Source organism: Pyricularia oryzae, chromosome 4 (genome assembly GCF_000002495.2).
Source record: "Pyricularia oryzae 70-15 chromosome 4, whole genome shotgun sequence".
Lineage (NCBI taxonomy): Eukaryota > Fungi > Ascomycota > Sordariomycetes > Magnaporthales > Pyriculariaceae > Pyricularia > Pyricularia oryzae.
The window spans coordinates 2,960,240-2,985,906 of record NC_017851.1 but is presented as its reverse complement, the minus strand read 5'-3'; the positions used below and the strand labels follow the sequence as shown (position 1 = coordinate 2,985,906).

Sequence of the window (25,667 nt, the reverse complement as noted above, 5' to 3'; positions counted from 1 at the left end):
ACTTGATGCTGATCTGGTCTTTTTGATGAGGAAATCGACAGGCTGGGATGGTTTAGTCTACTTCTATCTAGAAATAGAATAGCAGTGGAATTCGAGTCTATCTAGGTAGTTAGTTCTATTTTAGTCTTGTTAGCCAACGCCAAATCGTGATTTCATTGGGCGCAATTGTTGAATGATATTTTCGAGACTTTTTACGTCGTAGGTAAGGTGCCTAGGTAGGTACCCACCTGGGTACCTAGTCAGTGTACCTCGGCTTTTGTGTGTCTTGATGTGTATACTTTGACTTGTTTACAGTGCAAGCAAATTGCATTCGTATCCCCCGACAGAATGAAACAGAAAGCCCACCGCCATCTTCGCATTTGAACGAATAGTACTCGGCAACCCCCTGTCCCGATGGTTCATGAGAAAACATAAACCTGGGTTTATAGGTAGGTAGGTACCTACCCAGGTGCACTTATATAGTAGCTGTGCCCGCACCAACATCAAACACTATGATACTGCCATACAGGTATGTAGTAGTGGACCAATCCCCGCCTTCGCCAGAAACCCCACACTGCCCGCGAGAGGCTACGTGGTACAGGACCAAAGACTGCGTAGTAAAACTGTGACCAGTTTGTTGTATATTGTGCATTTTTCAATCGATCTACCCCTCATCTTTTGTACAAATCATAGGCTCAATGACTTACTTGCCTTTCTGTCGCCTACCATCCCATCTCGCAGCATCAAATCGCCCCAACGTACAGTACATATGCCAAATCGCGCTTGGCCGTTGGGAAGAACCAGGTTTTGAGAGACGGCCAAATGTCACCAAAGTGCCGAAAATCCCATGGCAGGTTTTGGACATAATTTACGCTCCGAGGTAATGGTTAAAGTTGCGGAAAATGAACTTACTTTTTTGTTTTTAGTTTTTAGGACGGCAGGCAACAAAACGTATATTGCATGTCGCATATAGCATGTCCATGGATTTTCCCTACAGAACAAAGCACATCTCGATCACTACCTATTCAGATGGGGATGCCAAACCGATACGTACCATAAATACCCGCGAAATCTGCCGTAAATGGGGTGGGTTATCAGGCTTGGAGAGCAAAGCCCATCCACATCCCCGTCCATCCCCTTTCCTAGCTCCAGTTGTCCATTGATGCGATGCCCCTCCCTAATAAATTATCATGCCCCTCCCACTTGTGCCGATTTGGTGTGGATCAACTGGATAAAAAACACCGGAGATGTCCGCGAGATCAGTCAAGCCATGGTCACCCTACCATGCCTACTTACCCATCATTACAAAGTCATTGTCGAGGCTTTTCAATCTGCCTTTGTCAACCATTACAAATAAAGACGGTGTCCTTGGTCACCCAAACATTCACTATATTTTTTCTAGTAGCTCTGACCTCTCCACTGCCGATCGGGGCCAAACCGGCTACGGCTAGTGCCAGCCCAGACTGGAACTAAACTAGACCCAGACTAGAAGATTCTGACCTTATTGCGACGTATGGATCTACCACTGATGGTCTTTTCTTGGTACACTCCTTGACTTCTTACCCCTTCTTGCCCTTCTACTTAAAGTATGTACGATGGGTAGGTACGTAGGATAGTTGATGTATCACGAGGTAGTCTTGCATCAACACGTATACCGGACTTGCGATGAAATACTACATCCCCCAAAATATCTCTGAGAAAACAAGATGGGCCGCCTTGAATCATCGTCCGAAAAGCTGGCCTCATCGATCATATCCATCAGGGAATAAATCAAGGGTGCTTGGCTGAGCAGGCGATGCGGGTGGTAACAAGGCCGGAGCGCTCCATATGCAAGCTCCATCATCCCCACAACTCATCTGCCTTAGCCGATTAGGTAGGTAGGTAGGTAGACTCTCTCCTTTTTAACCCCTCAGTACCCCAATGTCTGTCCTGTTCCCAGGAGACCATTTTTTGTTTACTTGTGCTTCTTTTTTTGGTCCCAAAAGGAAAGTCCCCTCATCTCTTAAGAGCAAGCAATAAATTTCTTCGGATGACATAACATCCACCCACGTGGTTGATACAGCACACAAGTTTATTGTCCTGCAACTTTTTTTCCTTTTTTTTTTCTTTTTCTTCTTTGTAGGATACGCTACAGCCCCCAATATCGAACCAATGGCTACCAACGGGAATGGAGTGCATGTCCCCCATCCCGGGCCCCCTGCGGCGACCATTCAGACCGATGTCGTCATCATCGGGGCCGGTCCGGCCGGCGCGTCGCTGGCGTGCTTTCTCGGTAGCCACGGTATCAAGGGACTCATAGTGGCTACTACCTCAACGACCGCTGATACACCTCGCGCCCACATCACAAACATGGCTGCCTTGGGTAAGTTGCAGGTCCTGGTCTAGCTGACTCAGTTGCCGGTGACGAAATAGTAACCCCCTCTTGTTTCTATACCAAAAAGTCTTAATAATTAAAAAACTGCCTCTGCGCGGACGCTAATTCGAAATCCTAGAATGCTTGAGGGATATCGACCTTGAAAAGAAATGCATCCACTTGGCCACCCATGGAGACTCTATGGTGCACTCCCGCTGGTGCTACAGCATGGCGGGTAGGGAGTACGCCCGGATACACTCGTGGGGTAACAGCCCAAGGCGAAAGGTTGGTCAATGTGGCGTCGAAATCCTAAGCAGTGTAACACAGGACCGGGGTCGACCCTATATGATGCTGACAACTTACTCGCTCGCCAGGGAGAATATGAGAGGTACAGCCCATGCACACCTGGTGATCTCCCCCAGACCCTCCTAGAGCCGGAACTCGTCCGTTACGCTACCTTGAACGGCTTCCAGATTCGGTGGGATACCGAGTACCAGTCCTTTGAGGAACGAGATGACGGCATAACCGTCACCGTCCTGGACAAGGTCACAGGTCTCAACTACGCCATCGAAGCCAAGTACCTCTTTGGTGCGGACGGCGCACGCTCGCGCATAGTCTCGCAGCTCGAGCTCCCGCTCACACGGACTCCCGGCGGTGGTCTCGCCATCAATGTCCAGATCAAGGCCGACCTCTCGCACCTGATGAAGTACCGCACAGGCAACCTGCACTGGGTGATGCAGCCGGACCGTGAGCACATCGACTTCTGTTTCTTCGCCGTGGTGAGGATGGTCAAGCCGTGGACCGAGTGGATGTTCATCCTGTTCCCCGTCAAGGGTTACACCATGGACCCCAGGCCGACGACGGAGCAGTACCAGAAGGCCGTCCGCCAGCTCATCGGCGATGACACGCCGTTTGAGATCATGAGAGTCAACACCTGGACTGTCAACGAGACCGTGGCCGACGACTACCAGCGTGGAAGGGTCATGTGCTTGGGTGATGCCGTGCACCGCCACCCTCCGTTCAACGGACTTGGCTCCAACACATGCATCCAGGATGCATTCAACCTTGCTTGGAAGGTTGCATATGTGATGCAAGGTGAGCTATATCCTCTCTTATGAATTTTTTTTCTACTTGTAGGAGTAAGCCATCACTCATATTATGCATATACTAACGTGCGATACACCCACTCTCAAGGCAAGGCGGGACCCGAGCTGTTGAAAACCTACACGCCGGAGCGCCAGCCCGTCGGAAAGGGAATCGTCAAGCGGGCCAACGACGGGTTCCGGGACCACAACCACATCTTCAACGCGATAGGACACATCCTGCCGACGCTCGAGGAGCGCAAGCAGGCCCTCGCCGAGCTCGCGTCCGACACGGACAAGGGCAGGAAGCGAAGGGCGGACCTGCAGTGGGCGATTGCCAACTCGGAGCACGAGTTCCACGGCCTGGGAATCGAGATGAACCAGGACTACACGACGCTGCCGTCGACGGGCATCTACACCGAGGACGAGGCGACCACGTTTGCCGACGTCGAGGAGCCGGCCAACCCAGACGTGGTGCTGTACCACTTCCCCACGACCAAACCTGGCCGCAGGCTGCCGCACGTCTGGATCAACACGGCGGTGCCGGCCGACATGGTCACCACCATTGACCTCTCCGGAAAGGGCGGCTTCTCGCTCTTCACGGGCATCGGCGGCGACGCGGCGTGGAAGAAGGCGGCGGCCGAGGTTTCGGAGCTGCTCGGCGTGCCGATCCGCGCCTACTCCATCGGTATCGGCCTCGAGTACGAGGACATCTACGGAGACTGGGCCCGCGTCAGAGCCGTCGAGGAGTCGGGCTGCGTCCTGGCCAGGCCGGACCGGTTCGTCGCTTGGAGGTGTCGCGAGCTGAACAGGGACGGTGGCGAAGGTTGGGCCAAGAGCAAGCTGGAGACGGTGATGAAGGCTGTGCTGTCGAGGTAGAAATAAAAGTGTGGAGAGAAAAAACTACGAGATGGGGCGGTAATTGTGGTTTGATTATGTAGTTTGGTTTTAATTGAGGCTGTGTTGTGGAAACTACCTACCTAGGTACGTTGGGAGACCTTGGCGGGTAATCATATGTGGTCGATTCTTCGCAGGTTTGTGTTTGTCTTGGAAACAACGTGCCTGGCGTGCCCTGTCAGACACCCAAGCCGGGCACCAGTGTGGTTGTGTTTCCAGGCAAGCCAAGCTTGTCGGTTAGTGTTGCACAGCCCTTTGTGGGGTCGGCAAACGACCGCACTGGAAAATCGCTAACGGTCCCTGCCAAGCCCGCAAGCTGCGGGCAACTACAACTGCACCCTTTCAAAGCAATTGTAAATGGCCTCAAGCGTAAAAGCGACAGACACTAATGAAAGGGTGGCGAAGTGAGGTCATGTGCACCGTTTGCCAGAAAGCCTTGAATTTACGTGAGATGGCAGGCTTATGGTTTTTCTTTTTTTTTGCTCCAATTTTGATTTGTATTTGCAAATCCTGCTGCCTAATGGGGGTTTTTTCCCTCCTTTTTCTCCCGAATCATTATTCAATCGAGACTTGGGTTAAATGCCTCATGAATGCTTCGTTTCATAGGCTATGAATGAATTTGGATCGCCGAGATTATCTTAACTTCGTTCCAAGACAACCATCACCTTTCGACCAAGACGCCTGCGTATTAACTTACTTTACTAACCTAAGATAAACCACGCATATCGTTTATAATTTGCTCTTGAATTAATACATCAGAGGTCAACCATGGGAAGTGCAAATGAAGCAGACGCATTGGGCAAACCGCTCCCGCCTCTACCCGGGCAGTCATCAATGCTCGACGTCGGAGAGAGCTCAAGAGACGCACCATCGCAACCACCACAGTACGAAGAAGTAAGCAGTCCAGCATCAAGAGCAGCAGCAGCAGCGTTCACATCCCAAGAACCACTACCGCCGGCACTTCCACCTCCAGCAACCAATGTCTCCTCCATGATGGACCCACCACCATACGCCGAGGATGCCGAGCTGGTGCAGGACATCCTCATCCCAGCCGGCACGCTCCGGCTGGCCGACAGGTCCATCTTTGCAGCCGAGGCCGCCCCCGACGCGGCGCCGCTGTATGAGCTCGACCAGACCATCGGGTATTCGCGCACCGCCTTTGGGACCATCACCCTCTCGCGGCTCGAGCACCGCATCAAGCGCGGCTCCGAGGTCGCCACCCGAGTCAGGGGCATCTCGGAGCTGGTGCAGACGCCGCCCGTGACCGGTCCGACTTTCCCCTTCCACGCCCGCGCCACCATCGCCAAGGCCCACACCCTGGGATCCTTGGGTCTGGTGCCGTGCGTGGGCGGCTACCGCGTCCACCGCGCCGAGGGCAAGAGCATGGCGCAGAGGGAGCAGCTGTTCCGGGCCACGAGGGCGACCAAGAAGCACGGCGAGACGATTGGCAGCTATGATTGGTTTGCCGTTGGCGACATGGCCGGCACCATTGTTGTTCCTGCAGATGGCGGCCAGGGCCCGAGCAGCAGCCGGCCAGGCCACAGGCGGAGTTTTAGCAAGAGTTTCGACGGCGGCATGTTGATCGCGAAGGAGAACACTGAGCACGCGGCGGGCACGCACACGCTCGAAGTCATCGTCTCGCTGGACCAGCGGACGCGGGATGCACTCGTCGCCTCATGGTGTCTGCGGCTGTGGGAAGACATTGCCGCACGTAACAAAGTGAGTCCGGGAGTTTGGGAGATTATCACCAACTGCAGAACCTTCATGAACACATAAAAGACGACAATTTAGAGAGGTAAAGCACCGTGGTCATTTGTATGCTCCTCTTTTCGGTTCCTTTCAATAGGATGATAAGGGACAATACGAGCCTCGGGGCTTTTGTCTAGGCCACATCGCTTACATTCCTGCTGCATTATAGCCATATTACGACGCGAAATCCAAGACAACGAGCACGCTCAAGACACTAGCACGAAACTTTCATTTCTAAGGTCTCTCCAGGAAGACGAATCTGCAGAGACCTGTCATGTATAGCTGGTGCCGGCAGTATAAGTGCATCAGAGAATTTTTGACCGTCTGATATTGGCAGTCAGGCCAAGCATTTCTGGTTTGTGTTCCAGACTCATACTGGCCAAGATGTGTGGGAGCAGGAAGGTTACACAGCTGTGCCGTTCAAGTGCCGGTGCCTCTGGCTCTGACACATACCACTTGAGATTAATCCACTCAAATTAATATTCCGCCAATTATCTGGTTGCCCGCAATGTAAGCACTGATAGTTCGTTTTGCATTTCGAATTTGCATGGCGTCAGTGAGGAGGAGATGGTTCCTTTAGTAGCCCTGTTAGTACATGACCTGCGGGTTCTCTAGGTACTTACCTTACCTACCTTGTCTACTCAACCGAGTCAATTCAAACCCTCGGTCTTTAAACGTTTAATTCACACATACAATCAACCTAGATTTGCCTAGCTCAGGCCATGCCAGATTGCTCAAGGTAGCCCGTTATTTCCTTAGATAGGTAGAACGGTGGGCATTTGCTCGTGACACTAATAGGGCCGCATAGGGCTACCTATACATCCAGCATCTGCCGGCAAAGCCACAACACCGGTTGGCCCGATTCGATGCCGAGCGGGCGCAACCCCAGTCATTTAATGGGGACGGACAGGGAAAAATAAAACAAACCTAGGTGTCCGGAAGCTCATCCGTACTTGTCCCAATATGATCATCGCTGAAGGCCTGCTGGGTACCACGTCGTACTTTCCAAGCCCTGAATCGGCATCATCTACGCGGGATATGCACATTCAAAAATGTGGACGGAGCTTGCTTTCGTCCAATGAGCCCTTGGTCCCTCAAACTTCCAAGTACTTTTTGATGACCCACGTATGTTATTACTTGGCGTGGCATATTTCCCCACGATCCGAGGAAAATAGCCATATTATCGTCCCCGTCGTATAGTGCGTGCAAGTCGGTATATCACTCACTGCCGAGAAACGTTCGACCATAAATAAAATGTCGCCTAACAATTCATCTTGAGGATGAACTGTTTGCTATCGCAATCATAGGAATTATACGTCTGCCAACAAACCCAGCACTTGTTCATGTCGCCATTGTTACCATGCATTTCCAAGTAGCAGCATCGCTTCTTTTGGCAGGCACGGCAGTTGCCATGCCTGCTTCGGCCATTTTCAGCCGACAAGAAGCAACCTGCAGTACTCCGACAAACTTTCCCGCTGTTAGCGAGAGGCAGCTTCCAGACCCTTGGAAGATGGCCAGCGGAAAGTCCGTCGCGTCCGCCGAGGACTGGACCTGTCGTCAGGCCGAGATGAGCAAGGCCCTGCAGCAGTACGTCCTGGGCGACTATCCACCCCCTCCGGACTCGGTCACTGCAACGTCCACAGCAACTGGCCTCAACATCCAGATAAAGGTCGGCAGCAACACAAGGGCCATCTCTGTCGGCATCACCAAGCCCACCAACCCGGGCACCTCGGGAGGGCCGGCCATCATCGGCATTGGCGGCATCTCGATCCCCGTGCCTGCCGGCATTGGTCGTATCAACTTTGGCAACGACGCCTGCGCGTCGCAAGCCGGCTCGCAAAGCCACGGCACAGGGTGGTTCTTCGACCTGCACGGCCGCAGTCACAGCGCAGGCGCCACTACAGCCTGGGCCTGGTGTGTAGGCCGCATCATCGACGCTCTGGAGCAACTAGGACCGGCTGTGACTGGCATCAACACGGCCAGGCTGGGCGTCAGCGGATGCAGCCGCAACGGCAAGGGCGCCTTCATCGTCGGTGCCCTCGAGAAGCGGATTGCCCTTACCATACCGCAGGAGTCTGGGTCTGGCGGGGCGGCATGCTGGCGGATATCGGACTCGGAAAAGGCCAAGGGTAAAAACATCCAGACGGCGAGCCAGATCGTCACCGAGAATGCGTGGTTCTCGCCGCGGTTCAACTCATTCACCAGTAGGACGACGACTATCCCGGCAGACCACCACTTCCTAGCAGCTATGGTGGCGCCAAGGGGCCTGTTCGTCATTGAGAACGACATTGACTGGTTGGGCCCCGTGAGCACGACGGCGTGTATGAAGGCGGGTAGGGCCATCTACCAAGCCCTCGGCGTCGGACCTAGCATGGGGTTTTCGCTCGTCGGTGGCCACCAGCACTGCCAGTTCCCTTCAGCCACGACGGCCAACCTCAACTCTTACATCAACAGGTTTTTGCTTGGAACGGGCCAAACGAACAATGTGGAAACGAGCAGGGCTACGGTCAATATGGCAGAGTGGACTAGCAACTGGTCTGCAGCGCCAAAAATAACCCTGACGTCCCCTGCACGTCTTTGAGAACATCTGTAGCGTCTATTAGGTGGTTGTCAGTAGATAGTCATGTTGTTCGGAAATTGACGAATTTAATGACATGCACAATGCGATGAATTGCTGGGTTAGCCCGCTGTCAAGTGTGACTAGACTAGTTTCTTTCTGCACTTCCTAGGTAGAGTGCATCAAGTTACTGGTTTGCTGCCGGTAGAATTAATGTCAAGTCACCCGAGAATTATGGGCATTTTAAAGAATGAGGCAAGATAGAATAGTGACTTTGGGTCGAATCTGCTGATGCTTGTTAGATAATTAATTCATCGAAAGGCCTTTTCGAAGTGGTAGTCGACAACAGTGCAAGTTAGGATCTGCCATTACGCATAATGAAGGCTGGGTGCCTGGTCTTCAACGGTTCGTGCCCCACCTTACTCCAGTGAACCCCACCCACCCACATCACCAAAGGCGGTAAGTCCATTGAAGCGCGATCCATCAATGGCAGAAAAAAAAAAGTTCAGGGACTGCGTTGCGCCGAATGCTTCTTGAGAAACGTCGCTAGTGAGCCAAGGTGGACGGACTTTGAATATAAACACCCACCCTTCAAGACAACAAAAATGGCGGCTGAAGTTGTGCCATTACAGCAGCTCAAGCTGCCCGCGGGCCCCTCGCCTGTGACGGCTGAGCAGAAATACTGGAAGTCGTTCACCAACCAAAAGTCGCACACCTCGACGGCGTCATGGCCCGTCACCCACATCAGTTTCCCCGCGCCGGGATACTCGTCGGCAACCTCGACCACTGCCGTCAAGAACAATGATGTTTTCGCCGTCACCGCTGGTCCCCGAGTCGATGTCTACAGCATACGGCGCCGTGAGCCCCTCAAGACCATCAGCCACTTCGACACGGCTGCCCGTTCCGGCGAGATCCGACCGGATGGCCGAGTTTTGCTGGCTGGTGAGGACTCGGGAAGGATGCAGGTCTTTGACGTCGCTGGGTCGACACGTGCGGCTCTGAGGACCTGGAATATACACAAGCAGCCTGTCTGGGTCACCAAGTGGTCGCCGAGGCCTGGCGACCTGACCACACTCATGAGCTGTTCCGATGACAAGACTGTTCGCCTCTGGGACCTCCCCTCGGCCGACCCGACGAGAACGTTCGTTGGTCACCAGGACTACGTGCGCAGCGGTGCCTTCATGACGGGGCCTGCCGCCACAGGAAGCGGCAACATTCTCGTCACCGGCTCATACGATTCAACCGTGCGACTCTGGGACGCCCGTGTTCCGGGCCCGGCTGTGCTCACCTTCCAACACACGGCCCCCATCGAGGCGGTACTACCTTTGCCGTCAGGTACCACCATCCTCGCCGCGTCAGGAAACTCCATCTCTGTTCTCGACGTCGTGCACGCCCGGCCTCTGCGTACCATAACCAACCACCAAAAGACTGTCACTTCACTCTGCCTGGCCAGTAACGGCCGCCGTGTCTTGTCGGGCGGCCTCGACGGGCACGTCAAGGTTTACGACGCAGAGTCGGGCGGCTGGAACGTTGTCGCCAGCACAAAATACCCATCCCCCGTCACGTCGCTGTCCGTCATCTCGGCCGGCGCTAACGCGGCCGACCGCCACCTGGCCGTCGGCATGGCGTCCGGTCTTCTCAACATTCGTACACGCCTGACGGGCACCGCGGCCGACCGCGAACGCGAGCTCGAGGTCGCCCGCACCATGACTGAAGTGTCGGACTTGCGCGCCATAGACGCCGCGCGCGATAAGAGGAAGCGCGCCGCCCAGCACTCGCTCGCCCTGGACAAGGCCGGCCTGAGCGCCGACTTTGTCATCGACGCCACGGGCGGCAAGGGGCGCAAGACCCGCGCCGCCAAGGAGCCTAGGTGGCAGAAGGACTTGAGGCAACAGAAGTACCGGCAAGCGCTGGACCGAGTCCTTGATGTCACGTCCCCGGACCACTCGCGCATGGCCGTGCTGACGCTGCTGACGGCCCTGCGCCACCGCAGCGCCCTCGTGCACGCCCTCGAGGGCCGCGACGAGGAGACGGTGCAGCCCATCCTCGCCTGGGTCACTCGCCACGTCGTCGACCCGCGCTACGTCTCGGTCTGCGTCGACGTCGGCCTCCACCTTCTGGACCTGTACGCAGAGTACGCCGACAGGTCCCCCGAACTCGAGCAGGGTTTCCGCATGCTCAGGAGCCAGGTTATCAAGGAGGTCGAGAGGGCACAGATGGCCTGCCAGACCGGTGGCATGCTGGAGACTTTGATGGTGAGCTCCGAGGCCTGAGAGGAAATTTTAAATGGTTCGGCTGTTTTGCTATGGTCTGAGAACATTGATTTTTTTGGATTTCAAAGTCTGGGGTCGGCTCACAAAAGTAGCTACGGTATGGTATATGGGGCGTGTGGTGTATACCCCTTTTGTGTTCGGAATCTGTTAAAAGGGGTTTGCTATTTTCGACAGATCCCCTTGGTGATTGCTCATATTTGCATTGCGTCGGCGTACGGTTTGTCTCAAAAAAAAAGAACAAAGATAAAAATGAAGGTGGATTCTTAGTTAATCTTGCCAATATAAAATACGTTGTCTGTGAAACAGAATCATCGTCACCAAATCCAAGCTAGTGAACATCAGAAGGAAGTGGACAAGGTCTAGAGACACGCGTCACCAAGGATACCACGTCTCAAGGCATAAAAGCCAGTGTAGAATGCCACACACGGGTCGAGAAGCCAGCCAATGTTTCCAAACCACCTAAATCAGGCAAGATCTTGTTATAGTTGCAGTCGTAGCTGTAGTTGTGGGAGAAGAAAACCCCATATCGAGTCATGAATATCGCCAACAATACATTCGTAAGAAAGGCCGTTTCCATAAAATCCACAAAATATTCCCCAGTAAATACCCAAATAAGATGAACTAACACAAGAGGGAAACAATCCGAAAAGAAATCCCAAGCCCAAGGCGCAAATTTGAGAAAAAAAACCCACGACATTTCCCCACGCCCCACGCTTTCCTCGAGATTCCTTCAAAATCATGTACAAACACTTGGTAGCCACGCCGTGATAGCGAGTGTCATCTCTGCCACACATAGAGCAAGAAAGCAAAAAGAGCTCCGGGTTCTGTCGGCTGAATCGGTCAAACGAAACCAAGAACCCAGAGAAGAAGAGGAAGGGTTTTCGTGAAACCTTTTTTTTTTCTCGTATCGTCGTCAAGCACACACCACACCAACGAGAAAGCTACTGCTTCTGCTTAGATGGGCTCTGAAAATGGCCCTTCCACTTTCAAGTTTCGGGGGAAAAATTAGAGGGGAGTGCAATACGCATCCTCTTAAACAACTGGAAATCATCGGGCATACGGCCGGTTCATGAGCGCGATCTCGCGTGTGATCTCACTCCACTCCAGCTCGCGCTGGATCTTGCCGTTCCAGTGCAGTTGCAAGAGCTCCTCCCACTTGAGAAGCTCGTAGGCGAAGCGCAGGTGTGGCTGGATAATGACGTTCAGGCGGCGCGCGCGAACAAAGCTGTACGCCCGCGGCACTGAAAGTTTCAGCTCCTTCATGACCTCGGCGATACAGATTGTCGCGCTGCGTGACACGCCCACGCGGCAGTGGACAAGGGTTGCTGTACCGTTGCGGCGGCCTCGTTCTGTAATTGAAAAGATAGATCCCTGGTTAGTCAAAATGGGTGGTGACATGGGTTCCATGGAGCTCCAAAGAAGAACCTACCAATGAATTCCAAACAACGTTGGAACTCGCACGTCAGAGGGTCGATACCGTTGTCTTGGACGTTCTCGACAATACAGACATTTTCTGGTCCCCACTGCTCTAGCTCGCCATCACGCCACATTGCCGTCTCTCCAACACTCAAGATCTGACCGATACCTAGTTCTCGCAGAAGATCGGGGTTGTTTGCATGGCCGAGGTTCCCGAGATACATATAATGCAAGATCCTGCTCGGCAAAGACCCGTCGAGTCCGGCCAGCCACTTCGGTTCGTTCCGTTCGCTCTTCAACATTGCAGTCATTTCTGCTAAGCTAGCGGTTTCTGCATGAACAGGTGACGCAGATAACAGCCGGGGCGCTATGGCCGTTAACAGGGCAACATCTGTCGGGTACGCAAAGAAATTCCGCTTCTTGACTGTGTGCAAGTGCAGCCACGCTTCGGGGACTGGCATACCAGTCGCGTAGCTAACATATGCAATCGCAAGCATCGTCGACTCAGTGTACCCATCCTGGCAGTGAATGAGAATCTTTCGCGGTGGAAATTTTGACTGGCTGCCGGCCCCTGTCATAGCTTCACCGTTGTCGATATCGACTGGATCCGGACAGGTTCCTTGGGCGAGGTGATAAAGCCATTTACATGTGTCCAGAATACCGTCTGCTTCAGCCTGTGACCAAGTTGGTGGCAGAATTGACCCTGATGATGGGAATTCCAAAAAGACCTGCTGTATCACCTCATCAGGAATCCCGACGATTGCCTGGAGGCAGACTGGGCTCAGCTGAGCCATGTCGTTGCACTCTATAAAGATGTCGTAGTCCTGATCCTCACCCGTAGATGGGTCAGGTGTTGGGCCGAGAAAAACATTTGGTGCAATCTCGGAAGCTTTGGTCATGGCGTACATCTCTCTCCTCTCTTGACTAAAGAGATCGACGACTCTGCCGGTCAAGCGGCCGCCGGAATCAACAGCCACTATCTCCGGGTGATTCTTCTCAAAGCTGGAAAAGCGCGAAAGGCACACAAAGGTATTGTACTCTGGGAGTGCCAGATCGCCTTGGTCTATATGTTTCTGGCGCCAAGCTTGTTGCGCATTGGCTATGTCCCAGCCGACCTTGCGCACCAAGGGTTCATCATCGCCGTATACTACTATGTCTGAAGTCATGGCCGATTTCGCCGACTGAATCTGAAAGTTGCGGACGGAAAAGCCGTCCTTGGGATCAACATCGATAAACTCGGCCGTATCACTCTGCAGAAACTCTTGAGGAGCAATGGCCCCTTTAAGCCGCGAGGTGCTGAGATCACCGTCCGCCTTGACGAGTGTCACGCTGCGCAGACAATGCGGCGTCCGGCGTAGAGAACGGCGGCGCTGGACAAAAAATGCCTGCTGGATGTGGTTCTGGGGGTGCAGTCCGTGCAGCCATGGGAAGACTGCCGAAGGGTCTGGCAACGGTTGTCTAGCAATATGATCCAGAGCGTCGGCTATGTCTCTGGGGGTGAGCTGGTAAACGATAAGGCTGCCGCCATCGGCAGAGCTAAAGCGTGGGAAGGCATCAGGAGGAAACAGAATCGATTGGGAAGATTCGTTGACGGAATTATGGTCGGAATCGAGTGTCTCGAGCGTTGGCGGGTGGTTATCGTGAGGGTGAGGAGCGGATCTTGGGACGGGACCCGGAGGGCATACTGGTAGATGCTTGTTCGGTACTGGGTTCGCGTTGATGCTGTCTATAGCAATGGACGACGAGCTCAGAGAGAGACCCGAGGAGGCTCGGTGGGCAGGGATTGGACGGGGGAGAGCAATGGTAGCCATGGCATTCGCTGTGTCGCACGCACAGTCGTTGGATCGTTGTCTTGACAAAATAGCGACGAGCGACTCGAGGTCATGCCCTTTAGCCAAAGCGATGCAGAACGACCTGCCGATGGGACTCGTTTGTTATGATATAGCGACAGCCGGTATTTTTGTCGTTTGCGTTCGGATTTGATGCGTGAAAATGATGTTATAATATCAAACTGGAAGCTGGTTTGTAGGCGAGAACGAGATGAGACTCTGCGTTTCGCGACGAGTGCTTGTCTGTGCCCGTATGAGAATAGAAGTCTTTGTGGGGAACTGGGTGGTTCAAAGCAAAGCAATGTTTGTCGCTTCGTCGTTGTGCAGAAGCGTCAACCTTGGGACGATCAAGATTTCCTTGCCAGCACATCAACCAGTCGTATCTTAATACGGTGATCTTGTTATACGAATGAAGGTTAATTGAAAATAATGGAAAGAAACTCGAGGATAAGCAGCCCAGAAGTAAGGTGTCTAGAACACAAACTACCTACACCTTACTTCGTAGGTAGATATTGGGATCTTGATCTGGGGGGGTGACCTCCAGTGGGCCAAGGTTACTTCGGGCTAGGGATTAACACCCCTGCCCGATAGATAACTGAATTAATTGCCTTTAGGATGGATGCTAGGCCTAGTCTTTGTTTCTTTGGACGCCAACAAATCAGGGGTCAGCTTTGCCGTTCAAGGGGTCACAAGTTTTGTTTGGTTCAGCGACGGCGGGGAAGATAAAGACGAGTCGGAATTTCGTCCGGGTGATTTGAATGAATTGATTTGGGTCGGTCGTCTTGTTTGATTGAGCTTTGCTTTCCCTTACCAAGCTGGATGTGTCTACCTATCTATCTAGTAGTTACCTAACATACCCTCCTCGTCCCGTCTCCTATGATACCATATCGCAAACACGAGAGATAGCCAGTAATAGTCGCATTTGCTTGCATCTTGTCGTTCCATTCCCCTTGCTGACAGTGGAGGCCGGGCATCGCTGCCTGTACAGTAGTAGGTTGCTATTTGCCGCTCTCTCACAATCTGTGCGGGGGCTCTGGGGTTTGATGGACTTGGGGGTGGAGGGGTAAAGGACCCTGCAAGCCAATAGCGTCCCAAGCCGGGGCTCCAATGTGGGAAGGGCGGGACAGGCGGTGCAGCGCTAACGTTGTTTTCGTCTTGCAGCTCTGGGCTTTTTTGGAGCAGAGATGCTTGAAGCTTTTCGTGATGCAGGGCTAAGGCCAGTTGGTTGCTGTGTGTTTGCCATGCATGCATGCCGTTGCGTCGCAATAACGACGACAGGAATGGAGCGAGGAGAGAGACTAAGTTACTAGTTCTAGGTGTGCAAGTGTGTTAGGGGGCATGCATCCCCGCTTGGAATTCACTTTCATTTCGCCGTTCTGCCTACGCGTTCAAAGTCAACAACAGTCCCAGAGCCAATGCACAGCAGAAGTTGGGTTTGGAAGTTGATTTTTTTCGAATAGTGAGGCGAAACAGAGGTAAGATCCTACCTGGATACTCGCGAATACTCAACTCAGACCTCCAAAGTATCAATCATGGCAATCATTCTCAAAATCCGATGGTGCCATGTCGCGCCATGGTCGAAACAACTGACGAGGCAAATGGGCAGTTTGGATAGGTTCGACAGGGGTGTTACCCAACTGCAACTGAGCGGAGTCTGTCACAAAATGTCCCGCTGGGTGTGACCAAGTTGCGGGGGTGGGTCATGGTCAATGCTTCCGTTCCGGTTGCCCTACGGATTAGACCGCGAAGCTCCCTGTTGAATGTATTGGTGCTTGAATCAGTTCCAGGCTTCAAGGGATTTTATGCTTAGGTACCCTTTTGAAGTTTACACGCTGCTGAAAAGATTGTTTCAGATGGTCCATGTTTTACTCGGCGGCAATTTGTTTGTTGGTATTTGAAATTACTGCTTTAGCTGTCGTAAACCTGAGGTTTCGAAGCACATACCAGGCAATTGGCTGTCCCAGAATTCAGCTGGCTTGCCCGCCAAGCCGCAGCTATCCTCGAGGCACGGAGCACCTAAGATACCAAAGATTAGACTCCGTCATCCGTACATGCAACTATACATACATCACCCACCCACTTCAAATTCCAGACTAGTCTAGTTCTAGACTAATACTTCTAGCACGCTGGGCCCCACCTTGAACTGTTAGACGCCCTGCATGCCATTAGCGACCGACCTTGTTATCGACGGCTAGTCAACCTGAAATCATGGCAGGAGTCGGTCGGCCGGCCCCGGCTGAGACGTAAGTTCAAAGGCCGGCCTCCTACGACCCGGGCCGGATCCGAAAGCCTTTGATTAGTTTTACCTGTGGCGACATGCTCAGACAGGCGAGACATTAAGACGAACACCCGTTGCGGTGTAGAAAACCACCACGCAGAAAAAGTGCGTCATATGCATTTCACTGTCACAAGCTTCACTTTATCTACAGAGACTTGATGTGAAACATTTCGGTCGCCAGAGGTAACGGGCATGATGCGATATCCATAGATGGCTCAAGTTGCACAACTCGGCACAATTTCAGTAGTGGATTTGCGTTGTCAATCAATGCTTAAATTATACACGATTCTGGAATAGATCTAGACTTATATCTCACCATAGAGCATAGGTAGGTGGCTAGATAGGGAAGAAGCATACCTGGGTATAATCCGTAAGAGAACTCAGCAAAGCAAGATACCAATTAAGGTACCTAGTGTTGATGCATAGCCGTCTTGTCTACTAATTATGGACCTTCCCTGCCTGCTGTATGCCCCAGTTTTCTTCCATCAAGCTTTCAAACGATCCACTCCTATGGATCACTAACGTCATCGCACCAGCGAATTTGGATTTTGCTTACCCAGCCAGGCAGGAATTTGTGACTTGGTCACGGTATCATTTCAGAGCTCAAGGGGTACGTGACGCACAAAGCACAACATCAGCGGACAATGGCAACACATGCTGCTGGTCAAGATAGTTGCGTACATTGACCCAGACCCCAAAGCCTCAGACACCTGCAGGTAGCCTTCCTGCTGACCGTACGCGCAAATTTCTTAGTCGATCACAGGCCGACCGGAGCACGCTTATGCAACCAAGCATCCGAACTTCCATGACCGGAAGCGTTTTCCTGAACTCAACGACATCATACTACACAGAGACTAATACACATCCATGTCTTTGCTGCAAGAGACCGCACTTTTTACGACACTGATAAGTGTCAAGCTAGTCGGTGTGAGGTAGTAGGCGTGTGGCGGATTCTGGATGCGACTGCAGCAACTCGAGCAATACGAAAAGAAAACGGCGGTACGGTACTGTCTTAGGCCATCCGCCTCGTTATGTCCTCCAGCAGGCAGAAAATCCATAGCCACGGGCCTGGCTGTCGTCTAGCGCCCTTGAGCTATCCCACCGAGACCAATCCAGAATTACACGGCATCCCGCCGCTTGTTGCCCAATTCTTCTATTCGTCCGTTATACCCATCGATGACCCTCTTGCCCTGGCAGCGGCGCCCGATGCCAAGTCCTCAAAACCGAACCCTCCACGACCATTCTCGCAGGGTGACAACAACTCACTCGAGAAAGCATGGCTTTCACTCGCCTCGGGCGAAGACCGACGAGACCACCGTTACGCTCTGAAAAGCAGAAGCCCCAGCCCGTCCTCTGCACGGACTGATCAGAAGAAAATCGACGCCATCTGCAAACATCTAGTACACAAACATGTCGAGAAACACAGGAAGGAAGGCCTGGTTCCCTCCGCTGATGCAACACAAGAAGATGGGCCGATATGCTGTGCCGAACTTCGTATCGACGCCTCCAACGAACTTAGGCGTGCCTTTTGTGCCCTGGTTCGTAAACGTCGGAAAGGGCTCGACGAAGACACTGTGATTCCAGCTGTGATGCTAGAGCTAGAGAAGGCATTAGCAACCGAAGAATCACCTACTCAGCCCAACCGAGCCAAGTCTGCGAGTATATCTTCGACCGCACCCGTTACAATTGGTTCAATCCCATCTATACTCAATAACGAGCCTGGTTCGGCTCCATCGAGCCTACCGGCTACCAGAATTGGAAGGCCAGAGCGTCGAACAAAAGGAGATAGCGAGGCAGAGAGTAGACGTTCGAGCATTAGTAGGGCAAATGTGGTGCCCCTTGGTATGACCAAGGTATCGACATCAGCGCCAAGACCACCAATTGTAGATGATGGAATCGCAGGCAAGCCTTTTGTGCGAGTTGCCACACCAGATGTTCCCTTGGGATCATTCAGCCCAGGCTTGTCTTCGCTTCTGAAGGGGACCGATAATGGCTCCAAACCCCCATCAAGGGAGGGGAAAGCCTTAGACCCAGGGCAAGTGTCGGAGAATTCAAATCAAGAATCAGCCAATGGCTTGCCAGTTGAGGACAACAGAACATGGGAGCTTCGCGGTCAACCAGTTGAGGTTCCAGTGGGCGTTTCTCGTCTACACATGGTCTCACTTCCAGTACTGCAAATGAAGCCGATATATTGGTCGCCAGTCAATGATATTAGTATTGTGTTCAGAGCTACTTGGTTCTACAGGTGAGTCTAAGAACAGAGATTTCTATGATGCCTGGCATTGTTTCTTGCCATCAATTTACAGTTGCTGATAATTGATGCCGTCGTCCAGGGACACCATGACTCCTGTCGAGCCACAAGCAGCCAATCAACTGGAGTCGGGGTACCGAGAGCTCCAGCCTTGGACCGAGGCATGGAATGATGAACTCCGCTGTGCTATTGACGTTGGTGCTTTGGGTGAAGAAAAAGTTGTGCAGCCTCTTTGGCCGCAACCTGTACAGAACAAACACAACAAACCGCAGGAGGATGATCCTCCGATTCCCGAGCCCAGCATTTCGGATGATCCCCATTGCGCTGCTCGATGTTTCCATGGAGAGGCCGCTGCCGAAGGAACCCTTGAAGCCATCCAGAAACCAGACGGAAACGTGCAAAAGAGCCACGCTAATTACTACGTCTTGTACAAAAACTCGCGCGAGGCATTTTTGCTCAAACCCAGCCTCAAGCCATCTGCGTACTACGGACGCAGGCCGGTCAACAAGATCGTCAAGGGAACCGATGTGGGCACGCCTGTTGTCAGGGGATTTGATAGAGATGCATGGATCCGTCTGCACGAGCGCCCCACAAGCAAGTCTATGGCTGCTGAGACCCAAATGCTATCGCGAGGTTCAGCGCCCCAGACAGCTGCGGGCGTGACGTGTTTTGCTTGCCAGGCTGATCTTGATCGCTGGCGTGTCAATGATCTTGTTCTTGTTGCTCACGGCATCGGCCAGAAGTTTGCTGAGAGGGTTGAGAGCTTCCATTTTACACATGCCATCAACGCTTTCCGAAGGGCTGTAAACGTGGAGCTGGGCAATGAGCAGCTACGACAGGCCATGGGTAATGGTCCAGGCGGCAAGAATGGCATCATGGTGTTGCCGGTTAACTGGCGTCACAAGCTTTCCTTCGAGGACGGAGGACCGATGCAGGATACCGATGGGGCAACGTCTGTGCCTGATGGCTTCAATCTCAAGGACATTGAACCAAAGACAATCCCAGCTGTCCGCAGCATGATCTCTGACATTATGTTTGACATACCTTTCTACATGTCTCATCATAAGCCCAAAATGGTACACGCACTGGTTGGTGAGGCGAACAGGGTCTACCGGTTGTGGTGCAACAACAACCCGGGGTTCGCGGAACAAGGCCGCGTACATCTCATTGCTCATTCTTTGGGCAGCGTCATGGCGCTCGAAGTGCTGTCAAACCAGCCCACCAAGACCCCTCCCATGAACGACTTGGACCTGGACAACGCCCGACATTTCGCGTTTGACACAGCCAACCTGTTCCTCCTGGGGAGCCCAGCAGGCTTCTTTCTACTTCTTGAGCGCGGACAGCTAGTGCCCCGACGAGGTCGACTCAAGCCAGGGGCAGATCCTGCGGATGTGTCTGCCGACGATGTCGTTTCTGAGCAAGGCCAGTTCGGCTGCCTTGCAGTGAACAACATATACAATATCCTTGCACGGGAGGACCCGATTGCATACCTACTTAACGGAACTATCGATCCAGTGTATGCCGCAAGTCTCAAGACCGCCTACGTTCCCACCACAAATGTCGGCATGTTCCAGTCTATCGGCAATGGGATCAAAGGACTATGGGGCGGCGGGGCGAGTAATGTACACCAACAGGCCGGTGCTGCGGCAGCATCGGTGCGACCATCCGCTACCATGCGTTTGCCCTCACAGCTCGAGCTGGAGGTGCATGATTTCACTCGAGAGGAGATTGCGGAGCGCAAGGCATATCTGCTGAATGACAACGGACAAATAGATTACTATCTACGTTCCGGGGGCGGGCCTCTAGAGATCCAGTATCTCAACATGCTCAGCGCTCACAGCAGCTACTGGACCAGTCCTGACTTGGTGCGGATGCTTTGCATGGAGATTGGCAGGAAACCCGGTCGCTCAAATACCTACCCAGGAATGAGGGCGCAGAAGGCAACCAAACGAATGGTTCCAAGTCTGAACTGAAGCACTGTACCAATGATTTTCTTTTCTCTTGATTCTCCTTGTTTGTTTGTTTTTCTTGCAGTAGACAGGCATATTTGCCAATTGTCACTGGCCAACAGAACCGGCCCTTTTAATATAGCGTTTTAAATTCCCCTTTAGACAACAAGATAGATATCCAGGGCACAGTGGCGCAAGTCATGCAACCTGGAAGCCCCTTAAATTTAAGCATCCAGCTGCATCATATCCTTTTCTGCCGCATCATCCATTTCGTAGTCTTCGTCCTCCTCGATCACCCTGACGGTGACGGCCTGCCCATTGGTTGCTTTCCCTTGCGCCGCCTGCAACTCTCGGATCATGTCGTTCTCAACCTTTGCCTGATGCTTTTTCAGATCCTCGATGGTCCATCGACTCACTCCGTCTTGGTCCTCGGGCCTGAAAGGCTGCGCCATGGACTTTAAGAACTTGCGGGCCGCGCTGACTGCCATGTCGGTGCTCATATTGACGTCGCTCTCTGCCAGGGCCTGGTTGATCCACTTGGGCAGCTGGGGTCGCTTCTTGGGGAATCGACGGTCAGCGAGTACCATGATTCCGTAATCGTCCTTTCCACGCAGCACACGACCCAAACACTGCGCCGCGTGACGCATGGCATCGAAGGATAGGAAGTCGTTCTCGCGGATGCGGTATGTCTCGCGCAGGAACTCGAGGCGCGCCTTGAGGATCAGCGATTCTGTGTACTGGAACGGGACTCCGATGCACAGCACCGTGCGGCCGTACTGATGGTCAAAATCTATACCTTCCGAGACCTTGCCTCGGGCGACGCAGAGCATGATGGCACCAGTGCCGTTGCAGCAAGCCGTCCGGTACGTTTCGAGAGCCACGGCGGTCTCCTGCGCGTCCGGCGTCTCGACCAAGATGAGCTTGTACTTCCAGATCTCGTCCAGGATCTTCATGCCCTGCCACATACTGATGATCGACTCCATGTAGAAATACGACGGGAAAAAGACAACCATGCCATCTGGCGTGATCTTGGCAAACTCGGTCAACAGCTGACCGTAGTTTCGCACTACAGCCGGATCATTTCTCACAGCGAAGCTGCTTGAGATGGAAGCCTGATCGCTTCCTTTTGTAACTATCATCGGCAGAAATGAGCGCCGAGCGAGGGTCATGGCATATGACTCCTGCACAACAGCGTCGAACCCAAGCATCTTTGGGTACATCTCCAGAGGCGACAGGGTTCCGGACGTGATGATGACGGTCTTGAAACGCTCAAAGACAGGTTTGATGGCGATCGCTGCATCCAAGCACGTGAAGTGGAGGACTGGGTTTGGAATCTGTGACTTTTCGCTCTCGTATGGCTCCAACAACAAAAGGAAACCTTTGTCGTAGGTTGCTACAAGTGTGGCAAAAGTCGCTACCTCCTGGAGAGGCTGGAAATCTTCGATATTGGTGAGCTCCAATGTCCGCACCAAAGACGTGAGACGCTCAGCGCAAAACCTAAGAGGTTTCTTCTCGATGAAAGTGTACTCTTTCAAATGGGCCAGGAAAGAAGGTGGTGTCTCAGATATGACCTCCAGTACTTTCATGCGAGTCTGGATGAGCAATGTCAGCTGAAAGTATACATATATTTGGGAGCTGAGCGAGTTACTTGCCTTGAGATATTCAATAAACCTCTTCAAGAATGCCACAAAGTGCTCTGCTCGCCGGATATTTCCCGGAACCGCCTCCTTCAGCAGATCATCAGGTAAGACTACCACAATGCAATTTAGTCAGTGAGCGGCTTTTTCAAAGGGATATCACAACAGCCACGTACCGGGATTCGACATGAAAGCATCTTCTTGCCGTGCTTCATCTGCCTCTCGCAGACCCTCTACCAACTTCCGGTACTCGTCCTCCAGCTGGTTCTGGTCGGTCTCGCGCATTTCGTTGATTCTCTTCTCCAGGTTCATGGCACCTCTGCTGGCTTTCCTCAGCGAGTCCTCCGTGATATCTGTGCTGAGGGACTCAATACACACGTTGTCGATGTTGTGCGCCTCGTCAAAGACTATTATAGAGTCCCTTGAAAGCTCTTTTGATACCCGCTCGGCGATCTTGGGGTCCAGCAGGTAATGGTAAGAGTATATTATGACGTTGCAGTATTGCATCTGCCATGGTCAGGCTTGATCTCCACCGACCATAAATCAATAGGCGGGTACCTCGACTTACCATTCGCCGTGATGTAAAGTACGGACACTGCTTATGTTCCTCCCCATACCGCAGCAGGCCTTCCAGGGTCCACACGCCATTTGGGATGAGGTTGTGAGGTTCCAGGAGATCGAGGTTCTGTGCTTCAAATTAGTATGAGATCCAAATAGTGAAGAGTAAAAGTAAAGCGCATGTTAAGCACTCACGTCATGATAAACGCAGAGCTCTACATCTTCGCCCTTTTCCTTTTTCTCCTTAACAAAGCCTGCCGTGAGGCCACGACACCTGGCGTCGACGATGGCACCACTCTTCTCCCGCTTGACAGAAGGATGCAGGCAAAGATTTTTACGACTGGTTAAGCCTAGACCTCTAAAGTCCTCTTCCTTGCCAAGTTCGCCGGCTCGGTACTTCATCAAGTTCTTTAGCTCCGCAAGTGCCTTCTCGATCTCGGACATGGTACCTGTGCAATGTCAATATGGACCGACAAAGAAGCAGATCCTTACGCTGCTGTAGATAGTAACCAGGGTGCATGGTTCACTGACGGGAACAGTAGATAAGCTTCCGATGCTCCGGGTAATGCTGCTGGTATGCTACAATGAGCGACAGCAGTGTGGCGGTTTTGCCAGTGCCCGAAGGCATCTCGAGTACACAGTTGCCGCCGACATCGAGTGTCTCTGAGTTACATCATGTCAGCCGGAACTGCTAATTGGGTCCGGTTCAGGTTGGGTTAATTGTTCTTGCTCACTTTTCAGGTCACACATATAACTGATGGGCAAATAGTCAGTCAGACAGAGCAAGAAAAAAGCATGGACACATAATTGAGTAGACAGCTGCGAGGCTCACGCATATTGTTCTAAAATATTGATACTATGCGTCAGTTCATCCCGCTTCAGAAGCCTGCGCCAAGTCGGGCACCATAGATGCCAGCGTACCTGGGTATATCCGAGGATACGGAAAGATGACCGGCAGGTCACTACAAAGTGCGACCGTCAGCTTCAGACCTCAGAGTTGATTCAAATCAGGCGGGCCTTGGCTCACTCGATATAGAACAACATGTTGAAGAGCTGCTTGCTGGTCCGCCTATCCTCCAAGCATCTAAGGGAGGTGAAAAGACGAGGACAAGGATTGGCCCCGGAGGGTCGGTTTGCCCGTCAAGTCACTGAGCTATCAGAAGCACATTTGAAATCGAGGTCGTTCAAGTCCCATCAACTCAAACAGAGATGGAAACCGTGGTCTGTTGATGGAATAGTTCGGGTAGGTCTGATTCAGTTTCGGCGCGTTTCCAGAATTCGTTGGTTCCATCTATTCTAGCCTAGACTCCAAAAATGCTGCCAGTCATGACGCGAAAAACACCAAGTCACGTGTATTGTTTCACGTGCGTGCGATCACGTGATGACTTCAGCCGAATGTTGATGGGGTCCACCATTTAGAGCCCAGGGCCCCAGATATACCACGAACAACGGAATACTTTGTGGGGACCCGCAGAATTCAGCCCATATGCACACAGTCGATCGATTTCTGACGATTCACATGCCACACGCCTATTCTTGGCTACCTAAACTGAGCTCGGGACCGAACCGCTGTGCGATGCTGCTGACCTGTGGCCTAGCATTTCCATGCCACACGGATGGAAGAGTCTTAAATCCAACTTAATCAGTCAATATACTACCTAGAGATCAACGCAGCTTGGCCACCTTTTCCTAGGTACCTATCTACCTACCTTACCTACCCATCTGCTTTGCTGCCTCGCTCGTTTTGCCCACCGACAGTTCGGTTTTCTTGGACAAGATCCGCACCAACCAGGCATGCGCGGGTATGTCTCTTCCGGGATCTAGCTAAATTTTTGACTACCTTTCATACCTACCCATGTCAAAGTGATCTTCTCGTTTCTCCCGGGCAGATCGTTTCCCTGGCGTATAGTAGTCCACAAATGCCTCGACAGTATTTTCGTGAGGCGCCTACCGATAGGCTTACTGCTGATTTACACGCATACTCGGTATGCCGTCAGCATTTGAAGCCTCTTTTACGAGGCCGACCCAACAAGCCTGGCAGATAGCTACCTAATCAATCATAACCAGCTCCTTACCGAGGTCATTTATCAACATCATTCAAGCAGGAATCCTGTGCAGTAATTGCAACGGCCGTTGTGCGATCGGGAGCGGCATATTTGTGTGGGTGGGAGGTACCATCATTCCCTGCAAGTGCTACAAACCAAGTTTGTTCGATGTTACACAGGGCGGGGTCTTTTCCCAGGCAGCAGCCATTTCAAGTCCAGCACTACCGGAGTTTAATCAGCCATGTCCTCGGTTTGTCTGATGGTTTTTTTCTCGGGCCAAAATGAACTCGCAGGCAACAGGACAGTTGCCACCATCTTCGCCACGGAATACACCGCGTTGGTCTCGTCTTGAGATTTCCGGGTGCATGCGCGATCGTTTTGCGCCGTAGCTGCTCGTTTCCAGACCTGATTGCTTGGAGTCCAGAGCAACAACAACACACGCCTGTACAGTACAGTACAGTACAGTACAGTACAGTACAGTACAGTATGTCACATTATCTGCAGAGCGCGTCTATCTGTGAATTTGACGCCACTTGCATCCATGAGACCCAACAAGCCAATTAACCAAGTCATCCTGAAATGGCCCGGCCCATGAGTGTGTCACTGTCACACTTGCGCGCATTGCAGTTTCTTGAGTCGGTATCGGCAACGCATACGCTAGTCTAGTATGTAGCAACAGGTCGTTCGCTTGCTGTGTTTTGGTTACATTTCTCCAAACAGCAAAGTTTGGTTCTGGTCAATTGCAACTTATTCTCATACAAATGACGAGTGGAATCCAAAGATGGTTGTTCAGTCGCCGTCGTTTCCCCGCTCC

The 25,667-nt window shown here is 52.5% G+C and overlaps 9 protein-coding genes across 9 annotated transcripts; 6 read left to right on the top strand and 3 right to left on the bottom strand.

Annotated features, from left to right (window-relative positions):
• Positions 1-454: 454 nt before the first annotated feature.
• Positions 455-844, bottom strand: MGG_17142 (uncharacterized protein; the record flags this gene model as incomplete). Its single annotated transcript, XM_003716826.1, has 2 exons — positions 455-602; positions 687-844. The coding sequence occupies 2 exons, from the start codon at positions 842-844 to the stop codon at positions 455-457; spliced, it is 306 nt and encodes a 101-aa protein (XP_003716874.1).
• A 1,063-nt stretch (positions 845-1,907) lies between these two features.
• MGG_03126 (2,4-dichlorophenol 6-monooxygenase) lies at positions 1,908-4,455 on the top strand. The gene is made up of 4 exons (XM_003716825.1): positions 1,908-2,341; positions 2,472-2,617; positions 2,707-3,427; positions 3,527-4,455. The coding sequence occupies exons 1-4, from the start codon at positions 2,131-2,133 to the stop codon at positions 4,291-4,293; spliced, it is 1,845 nt and encodes a 614-aa protein (XP_003716873.1). The 5' UTR covers positions 1,908-2,130; the 3' UTR covers positions 4,294-4,455.
• A 72-nt stretch (positions 4,456-4,527) lies between these two features.
• On the top strand, positions 4,528-6,789 carry MGG_03127 (uncharacterized protein). The gene is made up of 2 exons (XM_003716824.1): positions 4,528-6,106; positions 6,230-6,789. The coding sequence occupies exon 1, from the start codon at positions 5,080-5,082 to the stop codon at positions 6,085-6,087; it is 1,008 nt and encodes a 335-aa protein (XP_003716872.1). The 5' UTR covers positions 4,528-5,079; the 3' UTR covers positions 6,088-6,106; positions 6,230-6,789.
• A 682-nt stretch (positions 6,790-7,471) lies between these two features.
• MGG_03128 (uncharacterized protein) lies at positions 7,472-8,648 on the top strand (the record flags this gene model as incomplete). The annotated part of the gene is made up of 1 exon (XM_003716823.1): positions 7,472-8,648. One exon carries the CDS (start codon positions 7,472-7,474, stop codon positions 8,639-8,641), a length of 1,170 nt encoding a protein of 389 aa, XP_003716871.1. The 3' UTR covers positions 8,642-8,648.
• A 475-nt stretch (positions 8,649-9,123) lies between these two features.
• On the top strand, positions 9,124-11,198 carry MGG_03129 (U3 small nucleolar RNA-associated protein 15). Its single transcript, XM_003716822.1, has one exon. It carries the CDS (start codon positions 9,223-9,225, stop codon positions 10,888-10,890), a length of 1,668 nt encoding a protein of 555 aa, XP_003716870.1. The 5' UTR covers positions 9,124-9,222; the 3' UTR covers positions 10,891-11,198.
• Positions 11,199-11,320: 122 nt separating this feature from the next.
• MGG_03130 (pps1 dual specificty phosphatase) lies at positions 11,321-14,768 on the bottom strand. Its single transcript, XM_003716821.1, has 2 exons — positions 12,320-14,768; positions 11,321-12,239 (listed from the first exon to the last, which is right to left on the bottom strand). Exons 1-2 carry the CDS (start codon positions 14,115-14,117, stop codon positions 11,938-11,940), a joined length of 2,100 nt encoding a protein of 699 aa, XP_003716869.1. The 5' UTR covers positions 14,118-14,768; the 3' UTR covers positions 11,321-11,937.
• Positions 14,769-16,343: 1,575 nt separating this feature from the next.
• MGG_17141 (uncharacterized protein) lies at positions 16,344-17,271 on the top strand (the record flags this gene model as incomplete). The annotated part of the gene is made up of 3 exons (XM_003716820.1): positions 16,344-16,378; positions 16,978-17,023; positions 17,167-17,271. 3 exons carry the CDS (start codon positions 16,344-16,346, stop codon positions 17,269-17,271), a joined length of 186 nt encoding a protein of 61 aa, XP_003716868.1.
• Positions 17,272-17,444: 173 nt separating this feature from the next.
• On the top strand, positions 17,445-20,637 carry MGG_03131 (DDHD domain-containing protein; the record flags this gene model as incomplete). Its single annotated transcript, XM_003716819.1, has 2 exons — positions 17,445-18,658; positions 18,747-20,637. The coding sequence occupies 2 exons, from the start codon at positions 17,445-17,447 to the stop codon at positions 20,635-20,637; spliced, it is 3,105 nt and encodes a 1,034-aa protein (XP_003716867.1).
• Positions 20,412-24,091, bottom strand: MGG_03132 (DNA repair helicase rad15). Its single transcript, XM_003716818.1, has 10 exons — positions 23,836-24,091; positions 23,730-23,770; positions 23,641-23,650; positions 23,543-23,562; positions 23,340-23,471; positions 23,004-23,257; positions 22,819-22,935; positions 22,427-22,757; positions 22,266-22,363; positions 20,412-22,205 (listed from the first exon to the last, which is right to left on the bottom strand). The coding sequence occupies exons 1-10, from the start codon at positions 23,850-23,852 to the stop codon at positions 20,838-20,840; spliced, it is 2,388 nt and encodes a 795-aa protein (XP_003716866.1). The 5' UTR covers positions 23,853-24,091; the 3' UTR covers positions 20,412-20,837.
• Between the last annotated feature and the right edge of the window lie 1,576 nt (positions 24,092-25,667).

Excerpts from the sequence above, each read along its gene's own strand:
- MGG_03126 (XM_003716825.1), top strand. The coding sequence starts at position 2,131 with ATGGCTACCAACGGGAATGGAGTGCATGTCCCCCATCCCGGGCCCCCT. Across the intron at positions 2,342-2,471 it reads CACAAACATGGCTGCCTTGG|AATGCTTGAGGGATATCGAC; the intron begins GTAAGTTGCAGG and ends TCGAAATCCTAG. Across the intron at positions 2,618-2,706 it reads GTAACAGCCCAAGGCGAAAG|GGAGAATATGAGAGGTACAG; the intron begins GTTGGTCAATGT and ends CTCGCTCGCCAG.
- MGG_03127 (XM_003716824.1), top strand. The coding sequence starts at position 5,080 with ATGGGAAGTGCAAATGAAGCAGACGCATTGGGCAAACCGCTCCCGCCT.
- MGG_03129 (XM_003716822.1), top strand. The coding sequence starts at position 9,223 with ATGGCGGCTGAAGTTGTGCCATTACAGCAGCTCAAGCTGCCCGCGGGC.
- MGG_03130 (XM_003716821.1), bottom strand. The coding sequence starts at position 14,117 with ATGGCTACCATTGCTCTCCCCCGTCCAATCCCTGCCCACCGAGCCTCC. Across the intron at positions 12,240-12,319 it reads ACGTTGTTTGGAATTCATTG|AACGAGGCCGCCGCAACGGT; the intron begins GTAGGTTCTTCT and ends TTTCAATTACAG.
- MGG_03132 (XM_003716818.1), bottom strand. Across the intron at positions 22,364-22,426 it reads TGCTTTCATGTCGAATCCCG|TCTTACCTGATGATCTGCTG; the intron begins GTACGTGGCTGT and ends GCATTGTGGTAG. Across the intron at positions 22,206-22,265 it reads GGTTTATTGAATATCTCAAG|ACTCGCATGAAAGTACTGGA; the intron begins GCAAGTAACTCG and ends TTGCTCATCCAG.